Source organism: Callorhinus ursinus, unplaced genomic scaffold (genome assembly GCF_003265705.2).
Source record: "Callorhinus ursinus isolate GAN/ISIS: 27379988/994484 unplaced genomic scaffold, GSC_fseal_2.0 scaffold57, whole genome shotgun sequence".
NCBI lineage: Eukaryota > Metazoa > Chordata > Mammalia > Carnivora > Otariidae > Callorhinus > Callorhinus ursinus.
In genome coordinates, this window is record NW_027397119.1 from 6,954,187 (window position 1) to 6,969,303 (window position 15,117).

Genomic DNA, 15,117 nt, shown 5'->3' on the forward strand with positions numbered 1-15,117 from the left:
ATCCGGGACTGCTCTGACCTGTACTGGCTGAGGCTCCCACACCAAGCTGGTATCTGGCGGAACAAGCCTGGGAGGAAAAGGTGCCTGGAGTCCCATCTGCTTTACCATCAAATGTATGCTTTCTTAGTAATAGAACTGTATCCTTTATCCAAGTTGGGTAAAATGTTGCCACCTAAGTAAGTTCTGTTGAGTCACTAACCCAGAGGGGATCTTGGGCTCCTCCTCGATCAGAGTAATAGACTTAGGTATATTTGCACACAAAAACGTTAGAAAGAATATATGCTAAATTAGTGAGAGATTATTTTGCAGGAATGAAATTAATGGAGAGTTAAATGTTCTACAGTTGTATATTACTTAAAAAATTTAAAAACCACTTATATGTATAACTTTTATAATCAGAGGGAAAAAAAGGTAAACACATTCAAATTGGAAAGTACAGTATAATGTTAATAATGAAGTGGCCAGGCAACCACTGGTTTTTCCTTTCCCTACTCCAACCCTCACGAACCTTGTAATGAGCATGAATTATGTTTTCAATACAAAAATTTGTTTTAAGAAATAAAAGAAATTCCCCCAAACCCAATTTCACCTCTTCAAATAAAAATAAAGGCACAGAGCCTTCAACATTGCATGGGGAAAGCAGTTTATTTCTAAATGAAAACTATACATGGTTCAGGCGACTTATTTATGAACCAAATTCTACGAGGGCCTACTGTCTGGTAGACACAGTTCTCGCGGCTTTCTCGCTTGTTACCGCATTTGATTAAAAGATTTAAAAAAAATTTTTTTAATCAAAGACGGTTTCAAGAAACCCTTAAGTTTCCAAAACCGCGTTCCCCCCCCAAAACTAAGACACCCCTAGCGCCTCCCCTCTCACGTGACCCTGTGACCCGGGGAAGCCATCTTAAGCACCGCCTCGTAGAGGAAACTACATCTCCCGGAATCCTCTCGCATTGCGTCGTGCTGGCACTTTTACTGGCCGGGTCTTAGAGCTGAGCCTGTAGCCAGGCGCCATCTTTGACGCTGGCAGTCTTGGATTTCTGCTGGTGCTGCTCCTGTGAGGACGGCGGGCGGCAGCGGCTAAGAAAGAAGAAAGACGTGGCAGCAAGCGGGAGTCGGGGACAGTGTCGGCGGTTCGGTAAAGTTTCTGTTCTCTGGTAACTAGACCCGTTTTTTGATTCCCGGTGGCTCGGGGCAGGGGAGGTGGGGGAGAGGGCGAGGGGAGTGGCCGCGGCCTCCCCTCGCCCCTGGGTTGCGGCCTAGCCCGGGAAGTCAGAGCGGGTCCTTCGGCCCCGCCGTAACGAGCCCCCCTCCCCCACCTCCCGCCCGCCGCCCTCGCCGGGGCGAGCTGGGAGCCCCGGGCTCCCGCTCTCAGTTCCATTCACCCCACCCCCACCCCTTGCACCCCACCCCCACGGCGCCTGCTCCTTCCCAACAACCTTCCTCCCCTCCCCCACATCCGGTGTTGGCGAAACCGTAGGAGCCCGGAGCAGCCCCGGAAAGCCGGCTTGTTCCCCGTCTCCCGGAGAGAGAAGTGACACTAGCTTGCTTTCTTCGCGACAACAGTTTCCCCAGTTTAGCGGACCCCCACTGCCTAAATCAAACTGAGTGCCAGGAGCTGAATTTACCTACTCTCATTCCTCTCCAGGGTCCCACTACTTGGGAGATATTCTCAAACTCCACATACTGAAAGCCACCGACCTTAATCCGGTATCCTACACCCCTTCCCTACTTTAATTAACTCCCACCCCAGCCCTCCGCATCGGAGTCAAGAACAACAGGGACACTTCCGTTCTCCTTGTAGGATTGATGAAACCGTAATGAAGAACACCCCCTAAAGCCCCATAATCGGTGCGGATTCCTATGGGGAAGGCCCATGTTGTTGACATCTTGCAGGCCTTGGTTCTGGACCTTGAGAAGGAGGCTGTGGAACTAGTGATAGCGATGCTTTTTAGGGTAAATGTATGTAGGTATTGGGGGAAGGGGAGGGATCACCCGAAAAGGAATGAAAGTGGTTTAAAGCTTAAATTTCAGTGTTTGCTGTTCATATAGAGTTCAACTCATGAGTTACTAGTACATTTACAGGCAGTAAAGCTTCTCCAGTCTAAAAATGTCTGAAAACTAAATTTGGATTAACTCTTGATACAAACAGTAAATTGAAAATGCAGCTTGTGACCTTTTAAATTTTTATTCTCAAAACACTTTTTTTAGCCATCCACATTTTAAAAATTTGTATTATTTATATTTAAAGCTGAAAGGGCTCAACTAGCATTTGCTGTTAATGACCAGTATGTGGAGTCTGCTTTATATTTCCAGAATTGACTTTTTGGGTTGTATTGTCAAATCACAGTCCTAAGTGATGAATGTTGAATGATGCACTATGTTTTTGTTTAAGTGAAATTTCCTGAAAATAATTAATTTCAGAATTAAGGGAAATTGATGTTACTACCATGATGCATCATTAAAATACACATTTTTAAAGCTGAAGGCATTTCAAGGAGATGTAGTTCTTGATGAAGCAGAAAGGACATGGGCCTGGGATTTGGAAGACCTGGCTTCTAGCTGCTACCAACTCTATGACTCTGGAAAAGTGGGCCTCAAGTTCCTTTTTTCTATAACATGAAGAGATTGGACTATTTGAAAGCAGATTCAGAACTCAGAAGTTGGAAGGGATCATAAAGCCCTCTAAGAAAAGAGTTTGGGAATGTTCTCCATTGCTGTCACTTTTCCTCCAAAAATAACCTGGCTTGGAAGTCATTGTTCCAAAGGGAATTTGATTCCCCATAGAAATTGGAGACAAGGTAATGCAATTAGAGAGGAACAGCTGTATTTTTGCTTGAGTAACAAACCCACTAACAGATTCTGGTACGAATTTTGGAGACATAAAGAGAATGAGTATATGTACCTTAAGTGTACCAGTTTCCTCACTCTCTCCTGGCAGACGATGCAGCACTTTTAGTGGTGCTGGGATTCTGGGATGTGTTCCTATTAATTCCAATACAGATGAAGAAGATGTGGTAGAGGGAAAGATGGTGGCAGAAGGAATGGATAAAGAGGCAAAATTGCCTGCTAAAAAGAAAAGAAAGAAGGGTTTACGGATTAAGGGGAAAAGGCGAAGGAAAAAACTGATCCTTGCGAAAAAGTTTAAGGATTTGGGATCTGGGAGGCCTGTTGCAGATGCCCCTGCTTTATTAGCTTCCAGTGCCCATGAGCAGGATGAAGAAAGTCTTTTTGAGAGCAATATAGAAAAACAGATCTATCTACCTAGTACCAGAGCCAAGACCTCCATTGTATGGCACTTCTTTCATGTTGACCCCCAGTATACCTGGCGAGCTATTTGTAACCTCTGTGAAAAAAGTGTTAGCAGGGGCAAACCAGGCAGCCATCTGGGGACATCTACTCTACAGCGACATCTGCAGGCAAGGCATTCACCTCACTGGACCAGGGCCAACAAATACGGAGTCACTAGTGGGGAGGAGGATTTTACTTTGGATGTGCCTTTATCTCCCTCTTCTGCTGGAAGCAATGGAAGCTTTGAATATATGTCTACTGATCCATTAGATGAAAACAGAATGGGTAAGAAACGTGATAAATCAGTATCTGATGCCCTGAGGGCAGAAAGAGGGCGATTTCTCATCAAAAGTAATATTGTCAAGCATGCCTTAATTCCTGGAACAAGAGCCAAGACATCTGCAGTTTGGAATTTTTTTTATACTGATCCTCAGCACATCTCAAGAGCTGTGTGTAATATATGTAAAAGAAGTGTGAGCCGGGGTAGGCCAGGTTCTCACTTAGGAACTTCAACTCTTCAACGACACCTGCAGGCCACACATCCCATCCATTGGGCTGTTGCCAACAAAGACAGTTGTGCGGTTGGAAATGGATTAGATGAGGCTGAGACTGAGAGAAATGATCTCTTAAGCGATCCTCTGCATGGAGAGAAGTCTACAGGCAGCCATGATTTAACAGCTGAGGACCTTAGTGACTCTGATTCAGATGAACCTCCTGTGTTAGAGGTTGAAAATAGTAGAAGATCTGAGAGTCCTATTCCTATTGCGGAGCAAGACGCTCTGACACATGCACAGGAGAGAGAAACAACATACTCCGAAAATTCAGTCTCAAGTCAAATAAGTCAGGCAATTATTCAAATGATTGTGGAGGATATGCATCCTTACAACTACTTCTCAACTCCAGCCTTTCAGAGGTTCATGCAGATTGTGGCCCCTGACTATAGGTTACCATCTGAGACTTACTTTTTCACAAAGGCTGTACCTCAATTATATGATTGGGTCAGAGAAAAAATTTTCTTAACTTTGGAGAATGTTCAAAGCCAAAAGATCCACCTGACTGTGGACATATGGACCCATGACCCATCCACTGACTATTTCATTGTGACTGTACACTGGGTCTCTTTGGAAACTGCACCTTCTTCCAGTAATGGCAGGATCCCCAATTTCAGAAAGTGGGCAGTACTTTGTGTAACAGGGTTGGCCAAAGACTGCTTGATAACCAACATTTTACAAGAATTAAATGACCAGATTGGTCTGTGGCTTTCTCCTAATTTCCTTATTCCTAGCTTCATTGTTTCTGATAATTCCTCTAATGTGGTACATGCAATCAAAGATGGCGGTTTTACCCATGTGCCGTGCTTCCTGCATTGTTTAAATATAGTCATTCAGGACTTTTTTTGTGAGCACAAAAGCATTGAGAATATGTTAGTAGCTGCTAGGAAAACCTGTCATCATTTTAGTCATTCAGTCAAGGCCCGTCAGATTCTACAGGAGTTCCAAAATGATCACCAACTTCCATGGAAGAATTTGAAGCAGGATGAAACTGGCCATTGGATTTCTACCTTTTATATGTTAAAATGGCTCTTGGAGCATTGCTACTCAGTTCACCATAGTCTTGGTAGAGCTAGTGGAGTTGTGCTCACCTCCCTTCAGTGGACTCTAATGACTTACGTTTGTGATATTCTTAAACCATTTGAGGAGGCCACCCAGAAAGTGAGTGTCAAGACCACAGGATTGAATCAGGTGCTCCCCCTAATCCATCATCTGCTCCTTTCTCTGCAGAAACTCAGAGAAGATTTTCAAATAAGAGGTATTACTCAGGCACTCAATCTGGTGGACAGTTTATCTCTGAAACTTGAAACTGATACCCTACTGAGTGCTATGCTTAAATCTAAGCCCTGTATCTTGGCTGCTTTGTTAGATCCTTGCTTTAAAAACAGTTTGGAAGACTTTTTCCCTCAAGGTGCTGATTTAGAAACTTATAAGCAGATCCTTGCAGAAGAAGTTTGCAATTATATGGAATCTTCAGAGGTCTGCCATATTGCAACTTCAGATGCTTCTGGTCCCTCAGCCATTGTAGGAGCTGATTCGTTTACCTCATCTATAAGAGAAAGCACCTCCAGTTCAGGGTCTTTTGATAGCTCAGCTGTAGATAATGTTGCCATTGGAAGCAAAAGCTTCATGTTTCCTTCTGCCATAGCAGTAGTGGATGAGTACTTCAAAGAGAAGTATTCAGAGATCTCAGGAGGTGGTGACCCTTTGATTTACTGGCAGAGGAAGGTGAGCATATGGCCAGCTTTGACCCAAGTTGCCATTCAATATCTAAGCTGCCCCATGTGTAGTTGGCAGTCTGAATGTATCTTTACTGCAAATAGCCAGTTTCATCCAAAACAGATCATGAGCCTGGACTTTGACAATATAGAACAGCTGATGTTTTTGAAAATGAACTTGAAAAATGTTAACTATGATTATTCTACGTTGGTTCTGAGCTGGGATCCTGGGAATGAAGTTATTCAAAGCAATGAAAAAGAAATACTACCTTAATTTCTTTTTCCTTTTTCCATTTGAAATGGGCAACTTGTTGCTATGTTACTGTATCCTAATTGCTATAGTTGTTATATATAGTTATACTAATTATTCTTTATACGCAAATCTGGGGAAACCTAAAAATGTGCTGAAAATTCCTCAGAGGATTAATAATAATGCTGACAAAGTGAAGATTAAAAATTTCACAGTAGTAACTCAGTGTAGCTGTCTCTTAAAATTTTGTTTATACCAATTAAGAGAGAAAAGATATTTTTTAACTTAAAAAATATAGTGCAGCATTGAAAGGCTTTAGGCTATTTCTGGCTGGTAGATTGAACTTGTAATTGGTTTTAAGTAAAAATTTCTCCCCATCATGGGAAGTTTGCTCTGAAACCAATGAAATTGAAGGAAAAACATATACTAAGCAGGTATTCCTCCCCTTCTCTCCCATTTTTCTAGTTTTTTAAAAACCCTGATCCGTACAGCTTGGCAAAAGCAAAACTCATGAAATTTGGAAATTTCTAATTGCCTCCTCATACTGGTCAGCTTTATCATTTCAACTTACTGAGTGTGATAGAGTTACCCTTTATATTTAGGATTGGATCTATGTAAAAGGGAAACATTAGAAAACAATCAGGAAAAAATTACTTTCAGTCTTTGAATAGCCTTTTTTTAACTTTCAGAAAATAGTGTAAAAACAATAAAATAAAGATTGTATGGGTACTTTTTACAAATTTATGGGCAAATGACATAATAAAAAGCTTACAAAAATTGAAAAAGATTGAATGGGAATTGGAGTAAAAGCCCCAGGAGCACACTTTTGGCAAACACAGTGTCCATTTCCCAAAGAATGTTTCTCTGATTTTAAGTGATCTTAAATGTCTTTAAATATATATGCTGAATGATCCATAATACTGTATTCTTAACTGTGAGGTGGTTTTTTGGCTTCTAATCTTAGCTAAACATAAGCACTCAGTATTTTCAGGTGTTAGGAATCATTACCTCACTGGTAAAATGAGAGAATTGATCTCAGTGATCTTTAAAGTCCCTTTCCACTCTTAAAGTATGTTTCTGTGGTTGAGTGGGAGGCCAGAAAATGATGACTTTTAGTAAAAGTCTATTACAAGTTTCAGACTGAATAACTAATGTAAGATCCCAATTTTTCCTTTTTTTCATTTTAGATTTGGGGATATTCCCTGCCCAAAAATTTCCTGGAAAATTGACTAGTATTAAGTGTGAGTAAAAGGTGTCCACTTTTTTTTAAGTTTTGATTTTAGTTTTGTCTTGGATAGTATTTGGCAAGATTTAGCCTAGAAATTATGTAGTATTTATTACATGAGAATCAAAATTGCTTTGTTACGGGGCTGGTTTCAAAATTTAGAACTCATTTCTATGTATCAAAATCGTTTTTTGTTTTTGTTTTTTGGGTTTTTTGTTTTTTGTTTTTTTAATTCTTAAATGGTAAATGTACCATTGTGAAATGAAATTTCAACTCCAAAAGTTTACCCTTTTACTAACTGGAGTAAATGAATAATTATAAAGTCTTTGGTTGTAGCCATCACTTGTGAAGAAAAAAAAAAAAAAAAAACGAAACCAGGCTGCCTAAGCAAGCCTTTGCAGGGCCAATATTGAATGTCATGCCAGTGACACTGGTGTTGCTATAAAGGAAGAAAAAGTCTTCCATTAGATAGAAGCTTTCTGGATTGTGACAGCGCCAGTTCAGGACGGCTGTAATGCTGCTCTGCCTTCCACAGCTAGCTGCACCACTCTGTAGTTACTCAGTAACTATAAGTTTCTATCTTTTTTGGTTAAACACTCCCTGAAGATGAGAAATATGTACATACATCCGTATTATACACATTGATTCACGTGTGTAAGGATTTCCCTTCATGTTTATTCTGTGGGCTGGGCACAACTTAGTGTAACATAGCGATACACGTCATGATACTTTGGTATAAGAGTAAGTTCACTATTTTTATAATGAACCCAAATCTGAAGGCTTTTGTAGTGTATTTTAAAAGGGAAAACTTACCCAAATGTTTTATTTCTACACATTTGTGTATATGTGTGTGTGTGTGTATAAGCCAGTTAGTATATATGTATATGTATATTACATACATAAAACACTTGATATTTTTTCATACAAGTATGCTTTTATTATACAGATAATAAAGATGGGGGAAGGTTTCTGTTTTTTTCTTAATAGGTGAAGAAATCTTGAAGACCAGAAATTGGATCTTATTGAATTTTGGTGTTCTTTTTCTTTTTTCTTTTTCTTCTTTCTTTTTAAATTATATTGTTCGGCTGTGGAAGATGGATTTTTTTTTTTCCAATAATCCTTTGACTCTGAAGTTCATCTTTAAATGAACTCTCTTTTTTGTTGGTTTTTATTTTTGTTTTTGTTTTTGAGGAGATAACTAAGCCTAGCTGTCTCCAGTCTGACAAAGGTTATTCGAATGGACTTAATCTCCCAGTAGTTGGGAGATGTTTTAAAAACACGTCCTGTGTTTGAATTGTGGCTGAGAGGTTTCCTTGGCAATGTGAGGAGGAAAATTCTTTCTGCCCCATTATTATTAATTCATGGATTGAGTGTTGGTTCGACCTACAGGCGTAATAGATTGGAACTCAGTGAAGACACAGAGGTTCCTGTTGAGAGCAACCAGCTAATGTAAGTGTGGGAATGGGTTTTTTCTCATTAAAGGAGTGAATATTTTTGTAATTTAAGGCATAATTTTCCTGGATCAGTAAGAAATTAAAAAACCATTGTCAAGATTTTTTTTCTTGTAATTACTTACAAGCTTTTGGTTTGGGGATGGAAACATTTCCTTCCCCTCCCCCCTTTTTTGATAGCACATGCACTTTATAAAAAAGGTAAAAACAATATACCAAGGTGGAATCTCCCTGTGATTCCATTTCCTCTTAGGAAAGCACTATCAGTGGTTTATCCATGACATAGTTCCATGCACATAGCTGTGCCTCATCTGTTTTTTTTTTTTTAATGACACGATAGTATTCCTTTATATGGAAGTGCTGTAAGTTTAACATATCTCTCATTGATAGACATTTGGAGTTTTGCCATTAAAAATAAAAATAGCCCACATCCAATAACAGCCCTTTGTGAGCTATTTCCCGAGAACCAGCTCTCAGATGTAAATTTGTAGAATTATTACAATTCTCTAAAGAGGTTGTACCAATTTTCTGAGTAATTAATGATGTCTTTTTTTATTTGTAAAAGTTCTTGACATACCCTTTTTAGTAAAAATACTAATCTTTGGTTGTGTTGCTGATCTTTTGCTATATAAGTGTTTTCCATTTTATGTAGTCAAATCTGTCAATTTTATTATGATTTTTAACTATGGCATCATGCTAGGAAAAGGTTTTTTTTTCAATCTGAGCTTATAAAAAATATATCATGCATTTTTTTTTTTTGCAGTACTTGGATGGTTGTATTTTTTATATTAAAAATGTAATCTAGGACTACCCTATGATCCAGCAATCACACTACTAGGTATTTATCCAAAGAACACAAGAATACTAATTCAGAGGGTTACATGCACCCCATGTTCATTGCAGCGGAAACAGCCCGAGTGTCCTTCAGTTGATGAATGCATAAAGAAGATGTGTGTGTATATATGGAGCTAGAGAGTATAATGATAAGCAAAGTGAATCCATCAGAGAAAGACAGATACCATATAATTTCACTTATACGTGGAATTTAAGAAACAAAAGAGCAGAGGGAAAAGAGAGAAGCAAACCAAGAAACAGACTCTCAACTGTAGAGAACAAGCTGATGGTTACCAGAGGGAAGGTGGGTGGGATGTTGGGTGAAATAGGTGATGGGGATTAAGGAGTGCCCTTGTGTTGAGCACTGGGTGTTGTATGGGAGTGTGGAATCACTATTGTACACCTGAAACTTGTATGACACTGTTTGTTAACTAACTGGAATTTAAATAAAAACTTAAAAAAAATTAATCTAGGGATTGTAGTTATATGGCATTGCCTCTCCTTCCCATAAGCACGGTCAATAAAGGTATCAGATAATCGCTTTCCTTTTTGCTGAGCAGAGTTACGAATTCAGAATCTTTTTTTTTTTTTTTAGACAGAGTGAGGGAGAGAGAGAGAGCGTGAGCAGGGTAGAGGAGCAGAGGGAGATGGAGAAGCATACTCCCCGATGAGCAGGGAGCCTTATGGGCTCGATCCCAGGACCCTGTGATCATGACCTGAGCCGAAGGGAGATGCTTAACCAACTGAGTCACCTAGGCACTCCCAGAATCTTTCTTAGTGTAATGCTTTAGTTAGTGAGCTAAAGCCTCTTCGCTGTCTTTGTTTTTATTCCCTTAGAACCTTTTTGTATGAAGTAGAAATGTTTTTTTTTTCAAGTGGGAGACCAAATTTTTTTGTTAATTTCAAATGCTACTTTTTTCACAAATCACATTTGTGGACTTGTTTAAATTCTGTTGATCTTAAACTCATTTGAGAATATTACACTTAAATGTTGTATTTCACATCCATTATAATATCAAGGAAAGTGAGGTCCTCTCCTAAAATTTTTCTTTATCTTAGTTATTCTCGATGATTTTATAGTCCATCAGGTTCCAATAATAAACTATTCATTTGATGTATACATTATTTGGAGAAGTAAACTGCTTTAAGCCTCTACTCCATTCTCTCTCCATTATCCAGGTCTTCAGTGCCTTGGTAGCTTCATAGTTTCTCGGTTTTTAATTTAACGTAGGTTTTGTATACTTCGTTGTCTTCCTGTATGTTTTACAGCTTTATTGTGAATGGGACTTTGTTACCAAGCTAGCACATGGGAAATTTAACAATTTTTAAAAAATACCTTATTAAATATGTTTTAGTTATTGCTAGATTTGCTAGTTTGCAAGCATATAATTTGTAGGTACTAAATTTTTTTTGCCTCCTCCTTTCTAGTCTTTATACCTTTCCTTACTTCATGTGCTAGACTCGGAAACAGTATTGACAGATAGTGGAGACAGCAAAGTGCTCCTTTTTTGTTTGTCTGGAATGGGGTCACTTCCAGTGTTTTACCATATTGCTTGTGCTGATGGTTTCTGATGGTTGAGTGCATGTATGCTAAGGAGGTTCCTTGTAATCATACTAAGCATGTATGCTAAGGAGGTTCCTTGTAATCATACTAAGCTTTTATCAGGAGTAAATGCTGCATTTTACCTTTTTTTAAAGCCATTTTAACTAAAAAAAATACCATTTTTAAATCCTTTTTTAAAACCATGTTTTCCTTTTTGAAATTTTAAGATACCTGGGGCGCCTGGGTGGCTCAGTCGGTTCAGTGTCTGCCTTCAGCTCAGGTCATGATCTTGGGGTCCTGGGATGGAGCCCCATGTCAGGCTCAACTTGGAGTCTGCTTCTCCCTCTCCCTGTGCCCCTCCCCCTGCTCATACTCACTTTCTCTGTCTGTGTCTCTTTCAAATAACTAAATGAAATCTTAAAAAAAAAAAAGACTTTAAGATACCAGAGTTTTTGTTTTTACCCACCCTTTTTACTCATTACATTAATGTAATGAATTTTTTAAAAAGATTTTATTTCTTTGTGAGAGAGAGCACATAAGTAGGTGGAACGGCAGGCAGAGGAAGAAGCAGGCTCCCCACTGAGCAGGGAGCCTGATGTGGGGCTCGATCCCAAGATGCTGGGATCACGACCTGAGCCAAAGGCAGATGCTCAACCAACTGAGCCACCCAGGTGTCCCTAATGTAATGAATTTTTTTAATGTTAAACCACTCTTAGTCCTGGAATAAATGTTTTTTGATTATGTGATCTTATTTTTTTTAATATACTGTGGTTCAATTTGCTTTATTTTGGATTTATCAGCTATATCATAAATAAGATATCCAAAGCAGTTGTTTTAAAGCTTTTTTAAAAAGCAGTGAAATAGTGGAAGTGAAGTTCTTTTTCTCAACTTAGAATACTTCCTTAAGTAATTTTTTCAAGAATACGTGGAGTATATAGATGGTATACTTTTTGAGACCTTACATCTGAAACTTCTTCCAAATCCTGAGATCTTGAAATGTAGTTTGAAAGGCCAAATCTAAGGTCATAGTCTTCCCTTTATTTATTTTTTTATTTATTTATTTTAAAGATTTCATTTATTTGACAGAGACCTAGCGAGAGAGGGAACACAAGCAGGGGGAGTGGGAAAGGGAGAAGCAGGCTTCCCACTGAGCAAGGAGCCTGATGCTGCACTCAGTCCCAGGACCCTGGGATCATGACCTGAGCCAAAGGCAGACACTTAACCCACTGAGCCACCCAAGCGTCCCTGATGAACTCCTTTTAATTTAAAGACTCAGGTTTATTCAGTCTAGGGAAATTTTGTTGTATTATTATTTTATTCTTATCTCTACCAATTTCATTCCTTTTTTTTAGAATTTCCATTGTATAGAAATTAAATCTTCTGGAATTATTTCCGTCTTATATACCTTTTCTCTTGTGTTGGCATCTTTCTGCATTCTGAGAGATATCCTGACAATATCTTAAAATTGAATTTTTGTGTTTTTCATCAGCTTATTCTTTTACTTGTATTGAAATCTCTTTTGGGTGGCTCAGTCAGTTAAGCAACCGACTCGATTTCAGCTCAGGTCATAATCTTGGGGTCCTGGGATCCATCCCCGCATTGGGTTCACTCAGCAGGGCATCTGCTTTTCTCTCTCTCTCCCTCTTCCTCTGCCCCTCCCTCTGCACATACATGCACACTCTCTCTAAATAATTTTTTAAAAAAATCTCTTTGGGGGAAGAGGCTAGAACTTTGAGTTTTCTTATTTTTTGAACTTTCTTTTGTTTCCTCTCCTCAGAGCAGATAATCACTTGTATCAAGCTGTATCCTTTTGGGGTGGAGAGGGGCAGAGGAAGAGGGAGAGAGAATCTTAAGTAGGCCCCACACCCACTGTGGTATCCAACATCAGGCTTGGTCTCACAACCCGGAGATCCTGACCTGAGCTGAAATTAAGAGTTGGACGCTTAGGGTGGGGGGATGGGTTAGCCTGGTGATGGGTATTGAGGAGGGCACATTCTCCGTGGAGCACTGGGTGTTATGAACAAACAATGAATCATGGAACAGTACACCAAAACAAATTATGTAATATATGGTGATTAACATAACAATAAAAAAATAAAAAAAAAAAGAGTTGGACGCTTAACTGAACCACCCAGGAGCCCCTCAGGTTGTATCCTTTAAAGCTTACTGAGAACGTGGCAATTTTAAAGGAGTTTATCCTTTTTCCTATATTAATTCAGGGGTGGGAGGGGAGAGGACCAATTACTTATCTTGGCTTCCTACTTTTGCTATTGAAAAGTATTCATATTTTCTTGGCATGAATACTTTTGTTTTTCCTTTTTAAAACTTAAGAAATTTTTCAGTATGGGAGCACCTGGGTGGTTCAGTCAGTTAAGCAGCTAGCTGTCTTGAGCTCAGATTGTGATCTCGGGGTCCTGCGATCAAGCTCCATGTCAGGCTCCCTGCTCAGCCATGAGCCTGCTTCTCCCTCTGCCCCTCCCTCGCGTGCTGTCTCAAAATCTCTTTTAAAAAAATTTATCGGTATGCATCTTGGTTTTGAGTCTGCAAACTTGGGGTAGTAGTGATCACTGTCAATTTTTTTTTTTCCTAAATCTCTGGGGAAGGGTTTTTGGCCATTTTCTTGAATAACAGTTACATTCTTCCCCCCCCCCATAGAAAGATAAAGAAGTTCAGTGTGTGCTGTCTCTGTCTCAAAATCTTTTTTTAAAAAATTTATCAGTATGCATCTTGGTTTTGAGTCTGCAAACTTGGGGTAGTAGTGATTACTGTCAATTTTTTTTTTTTCCTAAATCTCTGGGGAAGGGCTTTTTGGCCATTTTCTTGAATAACAGTTACATTCCCCCCCCCCATAGAAAAATAAGTTCAGTGTTTAAAACAGATACATGGGGGCGCCTGGGTGGCTCAGATGGTTAAGCGTCTGCCTTCGGCTCAGGTCATGATCCCAGGGTCCTGGGATCGAGCCCCACATCGAGCCCCACATCGGGCTCCTGGCTCAGCGGGGAGCCTGCTTCTCCCTCTCTGTCTGCCCCTCCCCCTGCTTATTCTCTCTCTTTCTTTCTGTATCTGTGTCTCAAATGAATAAATAAAATATAAAAAATAATAATTTAAAAAGAATATACATGAAGTTACTGTTCTGTTGAAACATTAGCAAGGCTGTGTCCATCTGCTCAGCATTCAGTCTTCATGCTCTGCCTACCTCTGAGGGAGTTTTGCAGAGCCTCATTTTTTTTTAAATGCAAAACAACAACAAAAAACCCTAACATGCAATTCATGCTGTTTGTTACTATTTCATAAGTACCATTTTGGTGTTTAATTAGTGGGTTGGGGGTTCCTGAAACAAGCACCAGTTTCATATTTGTTCTTTGGGATATTGTTTTCAAAAATGAAATTGATCCCTAAGCCTTTTTTTCCCCTCCTTTCTAAAATATTTTTCTATTGTAAAACTTTTTCATTCCCCTTTAATACTTTTCCTTTTTGCATATGTGTCATTGTAATTATTTGAATATCCCTGAGAAACTTGATCCTGTTTCAGGCAGGTTTTCTGTTTTTTGAGGCAGTTTTTTTTAATTACCTTTTGGTGTACCCTCCATTACAGAATGCATTCCTTGTGTTTGGGGCCAGGGGAATCCTACTGGTGGATCAGTGAGGTGCTATTAAAGGACCAGCCCTTGTCCCATTCCGTAGTGGATCAGTGATGGACAAACCATTAAGGCAGACTTAAATTTTTTATTACATATATGTTGCCTTGTATTAGAAAATTGAATGTTATTCTCAGCATAAAACAAAATAATAAATAGCCATCTATAATCCTACCAACCACTCTAGTAGTAACTGTTGCTAACATTTTGGTCTTGTTCTTCCAAACTCTGTTGCTTCATCTTCACCAGCATTTAATGGTGTCAGTGTTCTGGATTTTGGCCATTCTAAAAGGAATTTGCAATTCCCTAATGATATACGATGTTGAGTATCTTTTCATATGTTTATTTACCATCTGTGTGTCTTGCTTGATGAAGTGTCTGTTTAGATCTCTTGCCCATTCCTTAATTTGTTTTCTTGTTGAGTTTTACGTGTTCTTTGTATATTTTGGATACCAGTCCTTTATGAGTTATGTATTTTGCAAAGATTTTTCTCCCAGTCTGGGACTTGTCTTTTCATTCTCTTAATAATGCTTCCACAGAAACCTCACCGAACCACATTCGGATTTTCTAGTAGCAGTTTCTTCTAGGCGTTTTCTGTCAAGTGTCTCAAAACTCT

The 15,117-nt window shown here is 39.2% G+C and overlaps 2 protein-coding genes across 8 annotated transcripts in view; both read left to right on the forward strand.

The window, feature by feature from the left end:
- The window catches only part of ZBED6 (zinc finger BED-type containing 6), a 16,417-nt gene continuing 1,300 nt past the window's right edge, over positions 1 to 15,117 (forward strand). The window contains exons 1-3 of one of the 7 annotated variants that reach the window (XM_073884456.1): positions 1 to 80; positions 853 to 1,157; positions 1,649 to 7,528. In XM_073884456.1, the coding sequence (XP_073740557.1) occupies positions 2,892 to 5,834 (2,943 nt within the window). In that variant the 5' untranslated portion in view covers positions 1 to 80; positions 853 to 1,157; positions 1,649 to 2,891 and the 3' untranslated portion in view covers positions 5,835 to 7,528. Of the gene's footprint in view, positions 81 to 656; positions 1,158 to 1,648; positions 7,529 to 8,022; positions 8,160 to 8,424; positions 8,485 to 15,117 lie in introns of those variants that run through there. The other 6 variants (XR_012375783.1, XR_012375782.1, XM_073884457.1 and 3 more) reach the window with 6 other exon arrangements.
- Positions 7,526 to 7,639, forward strand: LOC141371122 (uncharacterized; the record flags this gene model as incomplete). Its single annotated transcript, XM_073884498.1, has 1 exon — positions 7,526 to 7,639. A coding segment is annotated over one exon (114 nt), but the record flags the coding sequence as incomplete, so codon positions are not given.